Here is a 21,379-nt window from a genome sequence, read left to right on the forward strand (position 1 = left end):
TGAATAATTCAAATGCAAATATAGCGAACGGAGCATCGATATTAGTCGTAAGAGGTCGAGTGTTTTCTTGGACAAGCATGCCGGAAGGATCTCTCTTGCGTAGACGCTAACACAGAATCTGTCAATGGCTCTTCCCTGTAGTAATGGCGCTTGATCCTCTTTGGATCTCTCGGCTCTCGAGCAGAGGATCCTGCCGTCACGTCGATAAAATAGCGAGCGGCTCGGCCAGCGAACAAATTACACGTTGCTGTGCTACCATCTAGCGAGGACGCGTCATAAGCTTGATAAATCGCGTCAAAATTTCGTTCATCAATTATTAGATTCGTTTTTTTTTTTTTTTGTAATTGTACGGTTTCACTTTCCACATTAGAAATGAAATGAGGACATGCTGGAGAGAAATGGAGAAAGAACAAACAAAAAGTTTAGCTGCAAAGAGCAAAGCTATCGATACATTTCGAAATCAATATTAACTTCAAACTATTGAAGTCTACGTGAGCTTGCACTCTTTCTCAGTTTTATTAATATAAATAGTAATAAAACTTTATTTGTCACAATCAGCGTGTTAAAAATTATTATCTAGCCATGAAAACTTATATACACCATTTTTTAAATGACGACGCTACGCGGAAGTACGCGAATACCTGCAAATGTAACATCCTATTGTGTTCTCTTGCGACGAAATTTTACAATGCTAAAATGCACCATAGAAGTTTCATACATCCATCTTGTTACTTTCATGCGTGTAAAATAAAGCATTAAAGACGCGCACGCGTTTATACTCCGGTTTTCTGGGACTGCTCCGGCAATTAAAACTTTTACGCGGGGAACGTAAATGTCTCGACGCAAGTTAGAGAAAGATCTGAAATCGGTGTACCACAAGCTTCTATAATTAAATCACACCTTTGATACGATTGCGTGTTAAAAATATAACGTAAATATAAGCCATTTAGCGCTTTCTCGGAATTAGCGCCAATCGGATTAACATCGCGAGCGTGTTACTTTAAAATGTATGCTTTGTAATCTTCCTCTCTCAAAATTCGGTAGTGTAGCAGCTCCATTTTAATCGCGAAAATTGCATGAACCTATGAATTGATTCAATTCTACAGAGCAGATTTAAAACTAAACTCTAAATGCAATGTCAGTTTTTATTGTTACAAAGTAATAAAATATTCGGTCCAGAAATATATTCATAAGCAACAATTCCAAAAATTTCTGTAACAGTGTAGTGTACTCCTGAAACAGTTCTGCCCCCGGTGTACAATTATACGGTCAATTGCTCTTTGACTTTGCGTTGGTCACATTTTGATCAGTCTTTTTCCGCTTCATCTCAGTCTGACTTCGTCTCAGTCTCCTACTGGCTACCGTCATCCTCCTCGTCGGTGCTTCGCCAGGTATTAACAACCTTCCAATGTAATCGTATCTCTTTTTAGTAAAAAACAAATGTTTTTTTAAAAACTGTTTTGGATAATTTTGTCGCATTGCCTCAATGTTTATTTTAAATTTTTGTGTCACGCATTCACAAGTTAAGGAGGCGTGCAATAAAAAAGCTTTGAATCATGTGCTCTCTCATTATTCAAAGCTTTTGTACTGAGCCAGAAATATAATTCCTATCTCCTACGGAGGAAGAACATCGCGTTAAAAAGAATACTGTTTTTACTTAGAGTCTAAAAGTCTCGTTTTATCAGCAAGGCGATGACGGCAACGAGTATCCGGCCGTCCGGATTCTTGCCGTCGTACTTGGTCAGCTACTCAATCGTAAAGTCGCGGCGCAGCTTTGACAGCTTCTTCATCTCCGACACGGGCTCCTCGATCCGCGTGTGGCTCTTAACGTTCTTGTAGACCAGGATGGCGATTACGTTCATGAAGGTGAGATTCACCGGGCTGTTGACGATCTCGTCAATGAAGCTCGAGAGAAATTGTGAAGACTGTTGCTGTTATTGTTGGACCTGCTATTGTTGCTGTGGGAGGCGCGCATGGCCTTAATCCGGGATGAGAGATACCTGGTGGCTGCGGTGGTTGTTGTTGCGCTTGCAGTTGCTGCTGTTCTTTTCGTTTTTGTCGCTTTTCGTCTAGGTTATTAGATAAATGTCTCTTAGCATCGTATATGTTAACGTAAAAAGACAAAGTTTATACAAAAATTGATTAATTCAATTTTATATATAACATATACGTAAAGCAGGTGTGTGTGTGTGTGTGTGTGTGTGTGTACACGCACACGCACACACACACAAATTTTTAGGTAATCTGGAAAAAGTAAAATAGGCTACTTTGTATGCACAACCAAATATTCTCATGTTAAAAAAATATAATCAAGAGACGCGATAGCATTTCGTGCAAAGTTCACAAGTAATAAAATTGTATAAAACGGCAGTGAGATATGCCGTTATATTATTGAGAAAAATTTGGAAAAAAGATTTAGACTTGTATTCCTAATATGTATTTCAAGATTGTATTAAGTTAAAATTTTATGCTAATATGACCTCGTAATTGGTTTATAGCATCTTAAAATTGTATTTAAGACTGTATCTTAAATGTAAACAGACTGTGAATATCGATTTTAATATTTTCATATTACTGTAATTTCATTACTTACCAAGTTCCTTTTGAATCTTGTAAATTTTTTTCGGCCCGATGATACTATTCCGACCAGGAGTTGGTCATTTCGTACATGTCACTTTCCACTTTCCTTGTACACGACCAAGTTGGGCGTTCTTTTATCAAGCATGGCTTGTGGATCGGGAGTCGGGAATATTGCTTGAAATCTAGAGAAAATAGAACAAATATGCTCTATAACGTGTCGCGATATGGATTTCCAACGAGTACACGCGTATTATGCACAATAAAATTCTCACATTTTATAAATGTTATGATTCCTGAGACCTCGAGTGATGAATGTACGTCACTCCTTTGTTCCTTGCATTAGCAACGTCGTGACTGGGTTGACCAAAAAGATCATCTGGAAGCTGCAGATTTGCTAATCTATTTCCCCTATTTATCACATCAGGTTGTTTGGACTCGTTTAATTCAAACGCTTGAATATTAATGGACTATTGTATATTGGCAGCAACCACTGCTGCGCAGATATAAGTTTAATTGTCAGTTCTGTCTGATTGTTGGCTACTCCAACCAGAATAGAATCAGAATTTAAAAGAAGAGATACGTTTGTAGTAAACTATCATACATTTTTCTGTTATTTCCAAATAAATTATTGTTAATTTAACAACATATGCTACTAAAAATTTCCAGCAATCAAAACCAGCAAGCGTGAGAATTGATTTTCTTAGAATTGGTAGGTCTACTACTGCAAGGTTATTTATATTTTCTTATTTTCTCTTCCTCTATCCCACTAATATTATGTTGAAGTGATGTATCATCTATAAAAGTAGAAGGAGCTTTTCTAACTTTTTTATATAGTATATTAATTATATTATTTGATAGGTTTTTTTTTATAAGACTGTTTAAATGATTTGTTTTGTTTCCTGCTTTATCAAAACAAAAATCATGTAATTTTTCAAAAATATGACAAACATTAGTACCTGTTCCATATAATATTTCAGATAAATGTTTCGGCTTAAAAAGTTTTTTTTCAGTTAAGAAGTGATTTAAATAATTTTCTTTATTAAAACAAGATTCATGAAAATTTCTTAAAATAGAAGTGGCATTATTTCCTGCCATGGTTAATATATCGGATAAATTACTTGCCACAAAACCTGCATTATAAAAATCGTTTAACAGCTGTGTTCGCTCTCCTTTCTCATCAAAGCAACAATCGTGAAAATCTTTTAAAGCAGGACAAATATTAGCTCTTGCTCCATGGAATATCTGAGATAAATTGCTAGGCCTAAAACCTTCTCGTAAGAAGCGATGTAAATACCTTTTTGTTTCTGCTACAAAACAAAAATCATAAAGTTTTTCTAAATTATCTACTGCTCCAGTCAATAGACTGCATAAATCACATGGCCTAAAACCTGCTTTAAAAAAATCATCTAAAAGTTTTGTCCTTTTTCCTTTGTCATTAAAACAAAGACTATGCAGTCCTTTTAAAACAGACGCAACACGAGTCCTTGTTCCACATAAAATACAGGATAAATTACTCGGTCTAAAACCTGCCTTATAGAAATCGTTTAAAAGTTTTGTTCTTTTTCCTTTATCATTAAAACAAACACCGTACAATTTTTCAAAAGCATCTTTAGCTTTTGCTCCTGCTCCAGTTAAAATACTAGACAAGTTACGAACCGTAAAACTTTTTTCTTTATCTTCTTCCTCAATAAAACAATTTAAATGCTGTGTTTTATTTCCTTGCTCATCAAAAAAAGCATTATACAGTTCTTTAAAAGCCTTTGCAGCATTCACTCCTGCTCCACCTAAAATACTAGATATAGCATTTAGACCTACTTTTTCTTTTTCTAAAGTTTTTAAATATTGCGTTTTATTTCCTTGCTCATCAAAAAAAGCATTATATAGTTCTTTAAAAGCTTTTGCAGCATTCACTCCTGCTCCACCTAAAATACTAGATATAATATTTAGATCCACTTTTTCTTCTTCTAGAGTTTTTAAATATTGCGTTTTATTTCCTTGCTCATCAAAAAAAGCATTATATAGTTCTTTAAAAGCTTTTGCAGCTTTAGCCCCTGCTCCATGCAAGATATTAGACACATTAGATAGATTTATTCCTTCTTTTTCTAGGCTTTTTAAATATTGTGTTTTATTTCCTTGTTCATCAAACCAAAAATTATATAAGCTTTTAAAAGTTTTTGCAGAATTGGCTCCTGCGCCACCTAAAATGCTGGACACGTTAGATAGATTTATTCCTTCTTCTTCTAGGCTTTTTAAGTATTGTGTTTTATTTCCTTGTTTATCAAACCACAGATTGTATAAGTCTTTAAAAGCTTTTGCACCATTAATTCTTGCTCCATGCAAAATATTAGACATATTAGATAGATTTATTCCTTGTTCTTCTAAAGTTTTTAAATATTGTGTTTTATTTCCTTGTCCATCAAACCACAGGTCATATAAGTCTTTAAACGCTGTAGGAGCTTTCACTCCTGCTCCACCTAAAATACTAGATATAGTATTTAGACCTACTTTTTCTTTTTCTAGAGTTTTTAAGTACTGTGTTTTATTTCCTTGTTCATCAAACCACAGATTGTATAAGTCTTTAAAAGCTTTTGCAGCACTAGTTCCTGTTCTACTTAAAATACTGGACATATTAGGTAGATTTATCCCTTGTTTTTCTAGAGTTTTTAAATACTGCGTTTTATTTCCGTGTTCATCAAAAAAAGAACTGTATAGTTCTGTAAAAACTTTGGGAGCTTTCGCTCCTGCTCCATGCAAAATGTTAGACATGTTAGAAAGATTTACTCCTTGCTCTTCCAGAGTTTTTAAGTACAGTGTTTTATTTCCTTGTCCATCAAACCATAGATCATATAAGTCTTTAAATGCTGTAGGAGCTTTCGCTCCCGCTCCATTCAAAATGCTGGTCATATTAGACAGATTTACTCCTTGTTCTTCCAGAGTTTTTAAGTATTGTGTTTTATTTCCTTGTTCATCAAACCACAGGTCGTGTAAGTCTTTAAACGCTGTAGGAGCTTTTACTCTTGCTCCATTCAAAATGCTGGTCATATTAGATAGATTTATTCCTTCTTTATCTAGAGATTTTAAATGTTGTGTTTTATTTCCTTCTGTATCAAACCACAGGTCATATAGATTTTTAAAAGCTTTTGGAGCATTACCCCCTGCTCTATTTAAAATACTAGACATATTAGATAGATTTATTCCTTGTTTTTCTAGAGTTTTTAAATATTGTGTTTTATTTCCCTCTGCATCAAACCATAAGTCATATAAATCTTTAAAAGCTTTAGAAGCACTAGCGCCTGCTCTAGCTAAAATACTTGACATATAGGATAAATTTATTCCCTCTCCTTTTAGAACTTCTAGATATTTTCTTCCTTCTCCCTTAATTAAAAAATCTAAGAAGCGATTAAATAAAGATGTTCCTTCTCTGCCAGCCACAGTTCTAGCAAATTTAGTTTCTTCATTAAATAAATTATTTCCAGATTCATCTTGTAAACCACTAAGAAATTCTGAATCTTTGCACGGCCTCTTTGATACTACATCATCTGTGTCTGTAACAGAATGTCTCCGTTTGGATCTGTTTTTTTGTTAAATTGTTATTAAGATTATTTAAAAATCGTTCAAGTAAACATTCCTTAACAAATAAAATTGTCAAAACTTTTTCATCTACCAATAACTAACTACACACTGATGGAGAAAAAAAGGATGTACATATAAATGTATATGTATAGGAAAAAGTGCAAATGCAAAAAGGAGACATCCTAGGTATTAAAAAGAAAAAAAATGGAAAAACAAAACTCATATAGAAAACTATACAATGGTTGTAAATAAACATAAAAAATAAAACATGAGACATACACTAGCATAAAGGAGCCTTATTCTACAGCAAAAATGAAAATTCTCAGCACAATATATAAATTAGTGCTAAACTAAACAAACATATCCAGTGAAGCTACCAATCAGCAAACTTTTATAGAAGAGATGCGAAGAAATCAGTCCCTCTAGAAAAATATCTGTTCAAGCAAATAATATACTCTCACGTCGTGGTAAGAGAGAAGTTTGTTATATCTATTTTTTTTTCTCTCTCCCCGTCATTTTATTCCTAAAAATCCAATGCAAAATTTCTCGAGGACTCTAAAGAAGATCCATCTGTGCATGCATAAGATTTTCATTCTATATTTACGTTCGATTATAAATATCTGTAAAAGATTTTAAATTGCTGTAGATACCTGGAGAGTCGATCCCTCTCCCCCGAGCTATTTATTATCTGCTTTGCATTAACAATTTTCTTTTCATAATACAAAGCACAGTGTGTAGATAGTACGTATAATTTTATTTCATCTTTGCACTTCCTGCAAGTCCACGAGCTCCGCGCGTGTGTGTCGCATGTCTACATGTTAAATTTGATTATTCAACATCGAGAACGTCTTTCTCACGGTGTTCGTCACAGAAAAAGGGAAAGAACTCGACTTATCCTGAATCTTATGTATCTTTAGCGCAACACCAATCCAATTTTTTTCCATTGCTATGTAAAGTAAATCAGTCCGAGAAAAAAACGGTCTTTCTTCCGGAAAAAGGAAATTGCATCCTATCTTTCGGAAGGAAGAAAGAAGAAGAAGAGAAGAATCCTCACAAAGGGGGGGGGGGGCAAGAGGAAGAGAGGGAGGGAGCGAGACGCGAGAAATCGCAGCGGTCAAAAATTCGGAGAAAACCAGCGGCTCGGGACTTACCCGTCGAGTCCGATGTTCCTTCGAACAGATCTAGCTTCCGCCGCTTCCGCGGAGGGCCGTCCACCAGGTGGTTCCTCCTTGCCATGGTTTCCCCGCGTGGTTATCTTTCTTCCGTAATAACCTAATCTAACCTCTCGCTGCCCTCGCTCTTCCTTCCCACTGCGCGGTCGTCTCTCACCAATACCTCTCGGCGGCGGAGGCTAGCAGCGTGTGCGCACACACGTTCTACATACAGGTGGTAGCATGACGCAACCAGACTCAGCCAGACTGTAGCCAGACGCAGCGCGTCTGGCCGTACACGTGCGTAGACGAGGACCACGATGATGAACGTTAGCGGCATTAGCGCAGCGGGTGCTGCTGCTGCTCCTCTGGCTGCCTATCCTTCTTTCAACTAGATCACCGTCGCCGTCCAGGTCGACCAACTGGCTGACGCCGTTGTTACACTCCTAGCTATTAATTCTGTCGATGATGGTGATGATGAAAATGACGACGCAGCCGACAACAAACGAGAGCTGCGGCGCGTGAAGAGTATCTCGAGCTGTCTCGAGCAGAGAATCCTGCACTGCAGTCACGTCGATGAAATGGTGAACGGCTCGGCCAGCGAACAAATTACACGTTGCTGTGCTACCATCAGTACCATCTAGCAGAGACTCATTACAAGCTTGATAAATCACGTCGGAATTTCGTTTATCAATTATTATTAGGTTCGTTTTTTTTTTTGTAGCTATATACTTGTTACACTTTCCACACTGGAAACGAAATGAGGACATGGAGAGGAATGGAGACACACCAAAAGTTTAACTACAAAGATCAAAACTATGGATATATCTCGAACTCGATATTAACTCATATGATCGAAGCTACGTGAGCTTGTTAGGACTTCCCCCTCCCTCCTCCACTGTTCGCGTTTTCAATGCAGCTTCTAAAGTTCTATAATTTATTTCAGGCAGGCATAATGCAGAGATGCGTCGCAAGAATGGAGGAGAAATTCTATTCAAAATAATTGATTAGAGAATAAAAGTATATATATATATATTATTCGTGTACATTACGACGATCATAACTGAATGTGCACTCTTTCTCGCAGTTTTATTAATATAAACAATAATAAAACTTTATTTGCCACAATCAGTATTACTATCTAGCCATGAAAAGTTATATACACCATTTTTCAAGTAACTAGCACGACGCGTGGTACACAATAAATAATTTCCTTGCCACTTTAAATGCCAACAAGACGTAAAATACAATTCAACTTACATTGACGTAGTTTTAAATTATTTAAGAAGTGCATGCAAACTCTTCACGTGTATGTAGAAATATATATGTATATATATATATTTTTTTTTTTTATATATAACGTAACTCTAATATTATTCTTTATTTGTAAACTTATTTTCACGTATGTAACTATTTACCAAAACCATATTTTATTGGTGAGTAAAGCCATTAAACAGCATTAATAAAATTGATGCATTGTAGCGTCAAGGTAACGACGCTACGCGGAAGTACGCGAATATTTGCAAATGTAACATCCTATTGTGTTCTGTTGCGATGAAATTTTACAATGCTAAAATGCACCATAGAAGTTCCATACATCTATCTTGTTACTTTCATGCGTGTAAAATAAACCGTTGGAGACGCGCACGCATTTAGACCTGGTGTACAATAGTTGGAGTAACTATGGAGTAAGAAATAAGAGTAAGGTAATTTCTTTTTGCGCTGTGATTAACCGAGCGTTAAGAAAAGCAGGAGTAGGAGTAAGACAAAATGAAAATAATTTATTTCGCTTACGCCCTTACGCCAACTTTCTTATACTGGATTAATCCTTTTACGCCTAGTCTTACTTCTTACTCCATGCTTACTCTAGCTATTGTAGACCAGGCCTTATACTCCGGTTTTCTGATACTGCTCCGGCAATTAAAACTTTTACGCGGGAAACGCAAGTGTCTCGACGCAAGTTAGAGAAAGCTCTAAAATCGGTGTACCACAATCTTCCATAATTTAATCACCTTTGATATGATTGCGTATTAAAAATATAACGTAAATATAAGCCATTTAACGCTTTCTCGGAATTAGCGCCAATCGGATTAACATCGCGAGTGTGTTACTTTAAAATGTATGTCTTTGTGATCTTCCTCCCTCAAAATTCGGTGGTGTAGTAGCTCCATTTTAATCGCGAAAATTGCATGAACGCATGAATTGACTCAATGCCACAGAGCGGACTTAAAACTAAACTCCAAATGCAATGTCGGTTTTATCGTATTCGCTATATTCGCGCGGAATACAAGCGCACGTACCGTTCCCCATGTGTACAGCGAAATACGAGTAATTCAACGAGAATCTACAATGGAATATGTACGTTTTTACTTGCCATTGATTCGGCTCAGCGTGTTTCGGTAGAAAATGTTTTGTACATATATAAAAACATTAAAAGACGAGAGTTCCGTACCAGATTGGTCGGAACGCTCAAACAAAGTCTTCGCAGTGTACAGTCACCCAGCTTTGTTTCTTTTTTTTTCGGAAAAAGTTATTTTATGTACTTCCAACGCGAGATTAAAAGCCGGCATTTCGCCTCTTTATCCGGTTATCGTTACGAAGTAATAAAATATTCGGCCGAACGTCCAGAAATATATTCATGAGCGACAATTTCAAAGATTTCTGTAACAACAGCGTAGTGTGCGTGGTGTGCTCCTGAAACAGTTCCGCCCCTGGTGTACGATCATGCGGTCAATCGCTCTTTGACTTTGCGTCGGTCACGTTTTGATCCGTCTTTTTCTCCGTTTCATCCGACTTCGTCTCAGTCTCCTGTTGGCTACCTTCGTCCTCCTCATCGGAATAATTTGTCGGTGCTTCACCAGGCTTTAACAACTTTCCGACGTAATCGTATCTCTCTGTAATAAAAAACACAATATTTTTTTAAAAAACTGTTTAGAATAATTCCGTCGCATTGCCTCGATGTTTATTTTAAATTTCTGTGTCACGCATCCACAGGCTAAGATGGACGCGTGCAATAAAAAAAGCCTTGAACTGTGTGCTCTCTCATTCATTATTCAAAGCTTTTGTATTGAGCCAGAAATAGAATTACTATCTCCTACAGGGGAAGAACATCGCTTAGAAAGAATACTGTGTTTACTTAGAGTCTAAAAGTCCATCTCGTTTTATCAGCAAGGCGCATTACACTACATCTTTTCATTAGGATGCCCTATATAGATAACATTTCCAAAGAAAAGTGTTTTACTAATGAGTATTAAAATCAAGATAACATCGACACTTCCATGACCTTATTTCTTAAACATGAAAAGTACGTCGATACATTAGTGTGGTATTGAAAAAAACAGCTTGCTCTATCTGACTTCCTCTTCTCAACTGTTGGTGGAATCATTGTCGTGCTTATCCCCTCACCTTTGAATTGTTCTTCCCATTCCTTAACAGAATTCATCTCTGTGGTGTTCAGGTCGCTCAAGTCGTCGTACTTGTCCGTTGCAGCGTCTACCGCGAATTTTGCGAGCGCCCTACTGGCATCGCGACCGCCGAACGATTCGTACGGTCCACCTGTGCAAAAAGTACATCATAAGATTCTTGGACACGCTATGTGCAATTTTCTTACAATCAACTCTTGGCTTTTAAGATACTGTTCTGCAGCAGCATAAAATAGTTGTAAAGTATTGCAAGGTCAGTTGTACGTCCAGTTTTATCAACTGTAAATTAACTTTAATCTCGGTTTCTCTTAGTTTAAAAATAAAAAGGCAGATAAAGAGGAAGTTAAATTGAGATTACAACTAATTAACTAATAAATTAACTAACTAATTATCAGAAAAATGAACACACACTGCGTCCACTTGCCGTTGTGTCACGCTATTATTCTCAATTCTACCGGAAATCGGTGACGCAAAGCAAGGAGGGAGGAAATTCGGGCGCGAGACACTCCCGCTATCAACTCAGGCGATCTTGCGAATCTTGCGATCGCAATCGTCATCCGTTCGCGACTTTATCGCTCCGCCCGGATCGGCTTATCGATTCTCCTCCCCCAAAAAACCAAATATTTGTCTTAAGCTTCGCCACCCATACTCGAACGTAAGATCTTCTCTCGCCGGCGGAGTACACGTCACGCGGTAGTACGTGATAAATCGCTTATCGTCGTCGCCTAGTATCGCGCGGCGCAATTGCAGAAGAAACAATTGGTCGAGGACTTTCGCGATTTTATTTTTGCGCGCGCGGCGCGTGATATCATCGCGGGACACTCCTTTCGGATCCCGCAAGCTAATAAAAAGCGACTAATAAAGCGCGGTCGGGAGCACGAGAGAAATAGAAAAAAGAGCGAGAGGAGGGGAGGCGCGGGCGAGGCAGGGAGAGAGGAGAGAAAAACAGGATGAAGTACTAAAAAATCGCAAGACTCGGGCAATGAAAAAAAAAATCATTATCATCATCGTCCGATCGGACGAAGCGCGAGAGATAGAGATCGGTGACGGCGACGGCGAGGGAAACAATTGATCGGCACACGATGCGGAGGCACGGAGCGGCGGCGACAACACTTACCAGGGCCGTAGAACTTGGCGCCTCTGGTGACGTCGTAGACGCTGCCGTTGACGGCGACGAGTATCCGGCCGTCTGGACCCTTGCCGTCGTACTTGGTCAGCTCCTCGATCGCAAAGTCCCGGCGCAGCTTCGGTAGCTTCTTCACCTCCGGCACAGGCTCCTCGGTCCGCGTGCGGCTCTTGATGATCTTGTACACCAGGATGGCGATCACGCCCACGAGGGCGAGGTTCACCGGACTCTTGACGATCTCGCCGATGAAGCTCGAGAGAAATTGCGACGACTGTTGCTGCTGCTGCTGCGGCTGTTGCTGCTGCTGTTCCTCGGCCGCGGCCGGCGAGCCGCTCTTCTCGGCCATCTTGACCAGAACTAACCCGCTCCGCTGCCTAGCCTACAGGCGAGGAGTGTCGTCGAGGAAGACGAGAGGTTACCAACGCACCGGGAGAGAGAGGCTCCCCGAACTCTTCTCGCGATATGCGTGCGTGCGTGAGCGCGCGAATGAAGCGTAAGCGTGTGGCGCCTGCTTGCCGACGCGTACTCCGAATGACGCGACGCGTACCAACGGGCGACGTTGAGAGGGCTGAGCTGAACTGGCTCGCACCGGGAAGCAGAGCAGCGGCGAACAACGATCTGGAGCAGCCGTCGGTATACCAAATACACGGCCGACTAGGCGCCGCTCGCCGACGAGTCACGACTCACGATCCGACGCGCGCGCGACGATAATCGCGCGATATACAAGTGGTGCGTACCGGTGCGCGTTACATGCTTCCCCCTCTCCCTTTCCCGCCGCCCAAGAAGCATATGTATGTGCGCAAAGATAGAAAGAGAGAGAGAGGAGAGAGGGGGGGATAGAGAGAGAGAGAGAGTGTGTTATATTCTACGTGGCTGCACCGTGGTGGTGGTGGTGGTGGATGTGGAGGAGGAGTCGCAGGGCCGTATGCGAATGTTTGGATTACAGGAGGCGGGGGAGAGGAGGGGACTAGGAGGGAAGAAGCCATTTTCTGCACGAAAAAATATGCCGCGTAATACCTGCGCGCGATGATTCTGTAATTAGCTTTCTCATGCATACGCAAATAAAATTTCTAAATTAGTCAGTCAAGTTAAACACTATATTTTATTAATCATTTTGATTTTACCAGTTTGCTTTTCTCCCCGATTCGTATAAATTGATCCTCTAGTTCTTAAAAATTGAATTTATAAATAAATTAGTTTATCGATTGATTTATCAACTTGGCTGCGTTTTATTACTGTGTACTAGCTTATTGGTTTTTAATTCTTTCTCTCTGTTTGTCCATCTTTGTCTCTTATGAGACTGCAATTTTTGATTCTAACAAAGTCCGCAATCTCGACGGGTTTCGCGATTCTCCTTTCGATACGCGCCGCGTTCGTTAATGATACGTTGGCGACGATACAGGCTAACATAAAAGAAAAAAAAAAAAACGACCGAGGCTTTGCATCCTCGCGTGACATAACCGATGTCAACGTACACATAGGTCGTGGCACGATCATTGACGCGCCTCCTAGTAATTCGACGCCAATTCTCGTCGTTGAGCTTCGATTTATCTCGACATCTTGTCGATATGCAAGAGGCGCGATTCGGGACGGGATTCGGAACGGACATCGTTGCACATCAACGTGCGAAGTATATCTCTATACTTCCATAACAGATGTAACAGTGCCACTTTGTACCCATTTGCTTTACTGCGAAGAACTAGAATGTAGTAATGTACCGTTTTATGCTTCCCCCCCCTTTCTCTCTCTCTCTCTCTCTCTCTCTCTCTGTCACGAGCGAGAAACAGTTATGTCGCGAGAGGTACGAAAAAATAATTACGAGTCTCCCGGACACGGCGGTTGATAATCGTCCGTCTCCTCTTAGCTAAAAACATTTACGTTTATAAGAATTTCGTAATGAGAGGGCGAGACTGTCTGATCGCATTCCTCCGCAACCCCGTTGTCGTCAGGGTCTCGGTCGCTTAGTCTCGCGGGTATGCCCGAACGATTTGTGAGCAAAGGAAAAAAAAATTTATATAATTACGCGCGTCGATTCTTCAAAGTCATGCTACGCGAAGTCACGTGTTCCAGATATGCACTGTATGTATGTGCGTGTATTGTACATATGTATGCGGCGCCGCGATTAGGTTATCCCCGTCGCAATTATGGCGGTCACGGGACCGAGTCGTACGCTATTACGATTACACGATAGAATCGTCATGGTTACTTTTACCCTTTCTTTTTCCTTGATGTAATAATGCGAAACAACTCGCGAGATGCAATTCTGTGAAGACTTTAGGTTTGGATTTTCTGATTTTCTATAAAGTGCAAGATGTTAGACTAACATCATACTATTTTAATATTTAAAAAATTATCATTTTAATAATAAAAATTGTACTAAACTTAGGACCTGACTAAAAACTCAATAGCACTTTAGGATTAAATCTAAAGAGTAGTTTTTTATAGTTAGTTCAGTTATAAAAAAAACCTTAATTTTCAGTTGAACTTCCTCTTATTTTTCATCCTTTCTCTTTGTCTGTAACGTTTGATTATATGCTTGTTTCAAGCGAGAAAAGCAATGAAGCAATGAATAAAAAGAAGAGAATTTTCGTTTTGCAAATTTTGTTGGATGTATCACGTATCTGCGAATCAATCATTTTATTTCGCACTTTTATGGTAATTGTCTACATCAAAACGTAGCTCGTGTAGCAAACAACACTTTATACATATATATTTGTATATTTATATATAATCTACTTACTCAAATAAATTGTACTTATAGTGGACGGCACAGTTGTATCGGGAATACTGACACTTTATCCAAGGCAATTGGAATAACTTATTTACTACCACTACTGTTTGCAAATGAAGACACCGTGTTATCTGCTAATTATGGCGTGTTTGCACGAGGCAATAATAAGGCATCTTTAATCATATAACACAGAGATGCAGATACTTATCTTCCTATTCCTACTTTGTGTGAGCTAAGTTATAGCTGCCACTTAAGGCATATATTCTATGCTTAAATATGTAAAAATTGTTTTTACACTTTCATAATTTATACGCCTTTTAACCCTTTATAATGATATCCTTTTCTTCCTGATAGCTGAGGTATGGACGGATATCGGTAGTGGACGACACGGCCTCGGGATTAACTCTCTCTGAGCACATTGGACAAGTCTCTTCAGACTCCACGATTCTAGCGTAATACGAAATACATTGCAACATGATTTTAAATATAGTATTCACACCCTTCTCGTAATATTTACCTTAGAAATTCACTTCTGATGGCTGGAAAATCACAATGGGGGCATACCGTAAAATCATCCTCGACGATGTGCCGTCCCTGTAGATACGCGATAGTCATAGAAATAAAAGAACTTCATTGATTCCTCTTTTCACCAGTAAGCGATAATTAAAGAATCTTACCGTCGCAATGCAAAATGGTATAGTGTTTTTACACTTATCACAGGTCACTTCAGTCTCAGGAAGCCTGCTCTTACAGTATGGACACGAGGTGAGAGGCTCATCTTCGTTCTCGATATCCTTTGTTCTCGGTGGTTTCCTCACGATTGCCTCAATTTTCTTGCTGTACTTTGCGTCGACTTGTCCCCGATACTCGGGGCGCATCAACATAGCGGCGAAATTGAAAGCTGCGTTCTTCAAGCCCGCTCTGTGACATTCTATCACGGTTGAAGTTAATATCGGTACGATATCTAAAAGATAAAAAAGTACTCGTTGTATTGCAAGCATTAATTCATTTGCGTTAATTGCCATCAGAAATGACTCTTGCTGTACTAACGTGAGGGAAACTTCGATATGTTGTTGGCCACTCTTATAAGCATCCGAGCACCTCGTAAATGATCACTTCTTTTCACGTGTAATCTCACTAGGATATAAGAATGCAAGAGTCTTAAATTGGTCTGCATCTCCAAGGGTATGGTAATCTTATTTCTCTTCAATTCTTGATACATGCCAAACAGGACGTCGTGAGCGTTTCTGTAGTTACCTAAAATAACAATTTTATTATACTACAGCGTTGTGTATTGTTTATATAGGCATAAATATGTACCATTAATTTGCTCCTCATTTGCAATTATAATTGCCGTCTTAGCCGCTTCTTTGTATTGTTTTCTAGCCATATACAATCGGAACAAATATTTCGGATCCTAATAAAGGATATAAACATATTAGAATCTTTCTCTTTTTATGCAATATCTTTATATAAATATAATATTAACCTTTGGTAATCCGTCGCTACCTAATAAGAAATCTATCAATTGATTAGCTAATTTGTCATCCTTGGAAGATGCGATAGTATCTATGGCGTAGGTAATCGCTCTATCGTCGTCTGGAACCAGTTGTGCAGCTTTCAATAAATGTCGTAAAGCCTAAAAAAAAAAAACTTGTCAAAACATCAATATTATATACATACATAAATAAAATTTGAGATTGCAAAGTATATTACCAAAAAAAGTATATTACCTTCTGATACTCTTTTGCGTGGTAATAGTATTTTCCAGCTAAAAGATTATTTTTCTGAGACTCAAAATGGATCGCAAGGCTTCTAAAATCTTCTCTCCGGACATTAGTATCATCGATCGTATTCACCAATATTTCTCCGTACAATTCCATTTTGCCATGTTGATTGGCCAGCTGAAAGGCTTCATCGTGACAATTTGACAGGATTAAGAATTTGATAGCTGAATTGTAGTCATTCATTTTTTGGAAATATTTTGCGACCATTTTTGCGCCTTCTATGCTTTTAGTTTGTTGAACAATTTCAACACTGCGAGCTGTGGATAAAATAATACAATCGAACATGTTATTTAAATATATTTTGTTTTGTGCTAACAAAACGCGATATTAAAATATATTTACCAGGATTATTTAAATATTCAAGATTAATTCTGATTATGTTATCATAATCCTTAGCAGTTTCATATGCTTTAGCAGCTTCTTCATATTTACCCTCGGATTCTTTGGCTTTAGCATATTGTATGTTAATTTTTGCCGACGATATTTGCGGTAGGAGTTGTCCCACTTTGTGCCAATTTTTCAATTTTATATACGCAGAAGCTGCCTTGTCAAAGTACTCGGCCTTTTCGTATAACTGCGCAGCTTCATTGAATTGCTAAAGATATACCAATATTTAAATTTACGTAATACCAAATAATAATCAAATCTTTGAAATTTAGTAGAGATGAATATACCTTCATTGATTCTAAAATCTCAGCGCATTCTTTCCGTAGTAACCTCGAGCTTTCGTTATCCATAGCTATTCCAACCCCTTTTCTACTATCACCACATCTTATAGACATTCTCGCTATTCCTGCTAAACATTGAGCTCGATGGTGAGGATTTTGTGTAGTTAAAGTGGATGTGTTGTAGTCAATTAAACCACGTTCATAATTTGTTAAAGCTTTTGGGTAGTTTCCCCTACAAAGAAATTTATTTAATAATTTGCAATATGTAACAAAAAAGTTGCACATATTTCTATGAAATATTTTATTGAAGATAAGTAGGTAGATAATAATTTATACGTATAATTACATGGGATCTATTATTACTTTTAATAGAATACTTAATAGTATATAGAAAAAAATCTTACGTGAACTCCAATTGTTGAGCGTACTCTCTGGAAATAAAAGGAATCTCGTCAGGTTTTAATTTTTGCGCCAAACTTAATGCTTGTTCCCATTGCATTAAATCTCTCCTAAGATACAAGGCTTGTACAGGTTCGGAAGATTGCAAAAAATACTTTTCGGCTTCATTATAATCTTCTAGTAATATACACGCGTGACCGCACAACAAAGCCAATTCATCTATGTTTTCCATATTTTGTAATGCCCATACCATTGCTGCGTCTTCCATTTGCCGATACACGCGAATAGCTGCGTATGATAAATTTAATATAACATTTTAATGTAATAAAAATACAACATTTTAACGGTTGAAAATAGAGATTAATGTAAGAAGATTAATGTAATTTTATGTTTACCAAATTCGACATTTAAATTTGCAATGGCGTTTCGTCCCAGTCTTAGCCATCCATTCTTTTCATTTAATTTTTCGCAACTATTCCAGGCTTGCTGAAACCTACAAAAATAATCCAAAAACATTCTTTTAAATATTTTATACGCGTTTTCCTACTGATTTTATTGAGCTATGTAAACCTTACCGTCTACATAAAATCTGATTATCTAAAATCTCATTAATTTTTTTCGACTCCACGATATTCCCTACGTCTTCGTGGGATGTTAATGTTAACTGTATTAATTTACTACCCATTGTACTCAGCGTTACCTCGCCAGAATACATTAGTAAAGGCACTGAGTCTGATGGCAACTTAGTCGTACTTATTTTTATCACTTTGGTACCTGTTTGCAATGTAATCAGATATGTTAGATTTTGTAATGGTGATAACATATAACGCTTATATACGTATGCTTGCCTTCAACAAAGTATTTTACAAAAATGTATGTTACAACAACACTTTTGTTGTACACCGCGAATATAGTACGTTCAAATATATTTTGATCCCAAAGAACACCATCAATATTATCAGGACAATCAGGCACGGCAATGGTCGTTTCGTTTATCGGATCAAATACATAAACATCTGACTTATTGTCAACGAAGCACAATTGTACTCCAGTCGCATCCAAATATAGCTCCTTTATTCCATTGTTATGTATAAATTCGGTACATTGACGAAATGTGTCCAAGCAAAAATATATAATATGACCCATCTAAAAATTTAAAACGTCTTAATTATAACAGGCTAATTTATAACAGCGTTTAAATTTATCTGAGAATAATGCTGACTTACGTCGTTACCGTAAACTAGGAAATCCGTGCAAAGAGCATGACACATTATTCTACTGTGGGAAGAATTTGAATCTGGGAACATTATTGTATCCTTCCCATCTTTTATTAGAGCCTCATCGGTTTTAATCTATACACAAAATAAACATTATCAAGCCTATCTTATATAGGATTCTTACTATTAGTTCAAAATTACCAAAATTACACGTAATTACCGAATGCAACTGCACTTTCCCATCGAACAGCACCGATATATATGTCTCGTTTAAATGCATACTATCTACAGTGGCCAAATAATCTCTCTCGAAATGTATTTTGTCATATTGACTTATGGACAAATCCCAGAAGAGAGCTCTATTGTTTAATCCTACTACTAAATGTACTGGACCCACTGCCAAGATCGCCGGTTCTATTATAGTATTAATTATTTGCGGATTTGGTTTGTCCTGAAAATATGAATTCTGGTTAAAAAAAAATTACCTTATTAACTTGCGTCGACAAAGGTACCTTGTCTAATGTATAAAGATGTACAGTCACTTCTGTCAGGCTCGTTAATAGTGCTATTCTGTTGCCACAGATACTGGTTAATTTCGGAATTTCTATCAAATAAATTAAAATATTGCCAACGTAAGTCACAACTGCCAGCATCGTTCCATCCGGTGACCATTCGATATTGCTGATGCCATTCTCGTTGATCACAGTGATCAACGTCTCAGTTTCTTCGAGATTCTGCAAACTGTGTACCTTCAAGGTGTTGTCGCCACTAGTGGCCACTTTTCCGACCACTTGGTTCAACGCGACATCCGTCAGAGAATCTCTGTGATTCTTAATTTGAAACAGTTCTTGACCGACTTCCTTTATATGCGTCGATATCGCTATAAAAAAACCAGCCTCAAATCCTACCAATATGTAACCATCGCCATACCTGTAAATTAAAAATGCATGTGCATTACTATCAGTACAGCGCTTTGAAATTTTGTTTCTTACTTTTTAATAATTATTTTACTTTTATTTCATTTTTATAGTAATAATTGTATTTATTACTATAGATACTTACCATTTATAAGTTACAATTAATCCATAACGTTTCTGAAAAGCTAATTCAATAGGATTTTCTGGGTCCAGAATGTTGTACAAGAACAATGTCGTTTTACTAACAATAAGGGACACCTAAGTACATTTTTGCATATATTAAAACAATGGTTTTATATTATGAAATGGATGTTTTTAATATTGAGTATTGGTAAAATAAAAAATCATACTGTGTTTTCGCCACCTATCCTGTGATCCATTTTCATCTCGCTAAATTGTATATGAGAGGGATCGCCTTGAAGAGTTATTTCTCGGCGGGTGTCTCCCTCGCTTGTGCTAATAGTTAAAACCTTGTCCTCGCTCGCCAAGGCGAGAAGACCATCCGCCGACCATGCGCCGCATAAAATGCGTTTTCTATGCTTTCCCAAAATAGGTATCCGCCTGCATGACACAGAACAATTAAATAAAGTAATTTTAAAATATTTTGCATTTTGATTCCATTTATCTAGTCATGATATCATACTTGGCATTTATGTGATCGTAAAGCACCAGATTTCCTTTTTGCGTTCCTATCGCCAGCAGACAGCTCTTCTTTGCCCACATCATGCAGGTAAGTCCATCCCTCACACCTGCGTCTATTTGGGACTTTTTTCCAGTTGTGGCATCCCATAGAATTATAGTTGACGAATTCTGCGATATTATTGCTAACAAATCCCCATCCGAATCCCAGCCAAAGCCAGTGCACAATCCAGGAATCTGTATCCGCTCCTGAATGTCCCCTTGCCTGTCAAAAACGGCAACGGTGCAATCGCAACCTGTTGTGGCCAGATGCGTGCTATTACCAGGACGCCAAGAAATATAAATGTTACCGCTGCCATGAGGTTGATCTAACCGATAAAGGACCTATTGTTAAACACATAAACAATTTTAGACTTAAAGCTTTCATTGATGTTGCTTTCAACAGAAAGCCCTTTCTATTGAAAGCACAAACAATTTCTTTACATAAAAAAGAGAAAAGCATATAAAATCTGTGCAACAGTAGACGAAACGAAACAAACGGAAATAGAAAATAGACTTGACGATCAGTGTCTAGATTTCTTGATTAAAATTACACATACTATGATAAATACATCTTCTTTGTTATATAATTATGATAAATACATATCTTAAGATAATTGTAGAAAAACAAACTAGGATAAACTAGGAATTATTTATGTATGTTGAGTCAACTAGGAAAAACCAGAACTTCCCAAGCTTTTACTGACCTTTATAAACAGAGAGCTCTCGGACCGCAGTTCCGATCCGCTCTTTTACTAGTAATTAAGTTATCGATTCATTGTACTTATTGTAAATAAATAAAGTTTTTTTTAAGAAAAATTTAGCCACGAATCTTACAGTATTGTTAATACACGCACATTGACATTTTTATGAAACAATTTCATAGGGAATGTCTGTCAAAACACTACATAACCTACCTTCTCCGACGACATCGTGATGCAGAGAATTTGTCTCTAACAGGAAAATTAGTCGATCCGTGCATTTAAATGATATATCTATACAACGTTATAATGTGCATAGCTTAAATATTGATTTATTAAGCAGTGTCGCTTTCGCGCACCGATATATCTCGTATGTCGGCCATATTGTTTACCTTTGTGTCGGTTGTCGGTCGCTCACATGGATCTAAG

The 21,379-nt window shown here is 37.8% G+C and overlaps 3 protein-coding genes and 2 long non-coding RNA genes across 15 annotated transcripts; 2 read left to right on the forward strand and 3 right to left on the reverse strand.

Moving 5' to 3' along the window:
- Window positions 1–421: 421 nt before the first annotated feature.
- Window positions 422–7,864, reverse strand: LOC105836387. The gene is made up of 4 exons (XM_036291435.1): window positions 7,305–7,864; window positions 2,853–6,125; window positions 2,594–2,762; window positions 422–2,069 (listed from the first exon to the last, which is right to left on the reverse strand). The coding sequence occupies exons 1-2, from the start codon at window positions 7,387–7,389 to the stop codon at window positions 3,310–3,312; spliced, it is 2,901 nt and encodes a 966-aa protein (XP_036147328.1). The 5' UTR covers window positions 7,390–7,864; the 3' UTR covers window positions 422–2,069; window positions 2,594–2,762; window positions 2,853–3,309.
- Window positions 7,783–9,132, forward strand: LOC118647160. The gene is made up of 2 exons (XR_004964471.1): window positions 7,783–7,888; window positions 8,029–9,132. It is a non-coding gene; the product is annotated as an uncharacterized LOC118647160 (long non-coding RNA).
- On the reverse strand, window positions 8,320–12,523 carry LOC105833452 (membrane-associated progesterone receptor component 1). Its single transcript, XM_012675202.3, has 3 exons — window positions 11,844–12,523; window positions 10,710–10,859; window positions 8,320–10,198 (listed from the first exon to the last, which is right to left on the reverse strand). Exons 1-3 carry the CDS (start codon window positions 12,196–12,198, stop codon window positions 10,035–10,037), a joined length of 669 nt encoding a protein of 222 aa, XP_012530656.1. The 5' UTR covers window positions 12,199–12,523; the 3' UTR covers window positions 8,320–10,034.
- Window positions 12,494–15,750, forward strand: LOC105833453. Of its 11 annotated transcripts, none has more exons than XR_004964468.1 (6): window positions 12,588–13,509; window positions 14,399–14,507; window positions 14,614–14,810; window positions 14,938–15,235; window positions 15,284–15,538; window positions 15,612–15,750. It is a non-coding gene; the product is annotated as an uncharacterized LOC105833453 (long non-coding RNA). The 11 variants fall into 11 exon arrangements; XR_003625673.2 differs by lacking the exon at window positions 12,588–13,509 and adding an exon at window positions 13,633–13,653; XR_003625671.2 differs by lacking the exon at window positions 12,588–13,509 and adding an exon at window positions 13,660–13,931 and having other exon boundaries at window positions 14,332–14,507.
- LOC105833451 (WD repeat-containing protein 19) lies at window positions 14,475–21,349 on the reverse strand. Its single transcript, XM_012675200.3, has 20 exons — window positions 21,167–21,349; window positions 20,215–20,594; window positions 19,922–20,132; window positions 19,717–19,829; window positions 19,167–19,584; window positions 18,875–19,105; window positions 18,664–18,789; window positions 18,286–18,583; window positions 18,013–18,211; window positions 17,833–17,930; window positions 17,443–17,725; window positions 17,045–17,270; window positions 16,713–16,965; window positions 16,317–16,627; window positions 16,073–16,222; window positions 15,904–16,000; window positions 15,634–15,840; window positions 15,261–15,547; window positions 15,101–15,177; window positions 14,475–15,030 (listed from the first exon to the last, which is right to left on the reverse strand). Exons 1-20 carry the CDS (start codon window positions 21,179–21,181, stop codon window positions 14,901–14,903), a joined length of 4,110 nt encoding a protein of 1,369 aa, XP_012530654.1. The 5' UTR covers window positions 21,182–21,349; the 3' UTR covers window positions 14,475–14,900.
- Window positions 21,350–21,379: the final 30 nt, after the last annotated feature.

Source organism: Monomorium pharaonis, chromosome 8 (genome assembly GCF_013373865.1).
Source record: "Monomorium pharaonis isolate MP-MQ-018 chromosome 8, ASM1337386v2, whole genome shotgun sequence".
Classification (NCBI taxonomy): Eukaryota; Metazoa; Arthropoda; class Insecta; order Hymenoptera; family Formicidae; genus Monomorium; species Monomorium pharaonis.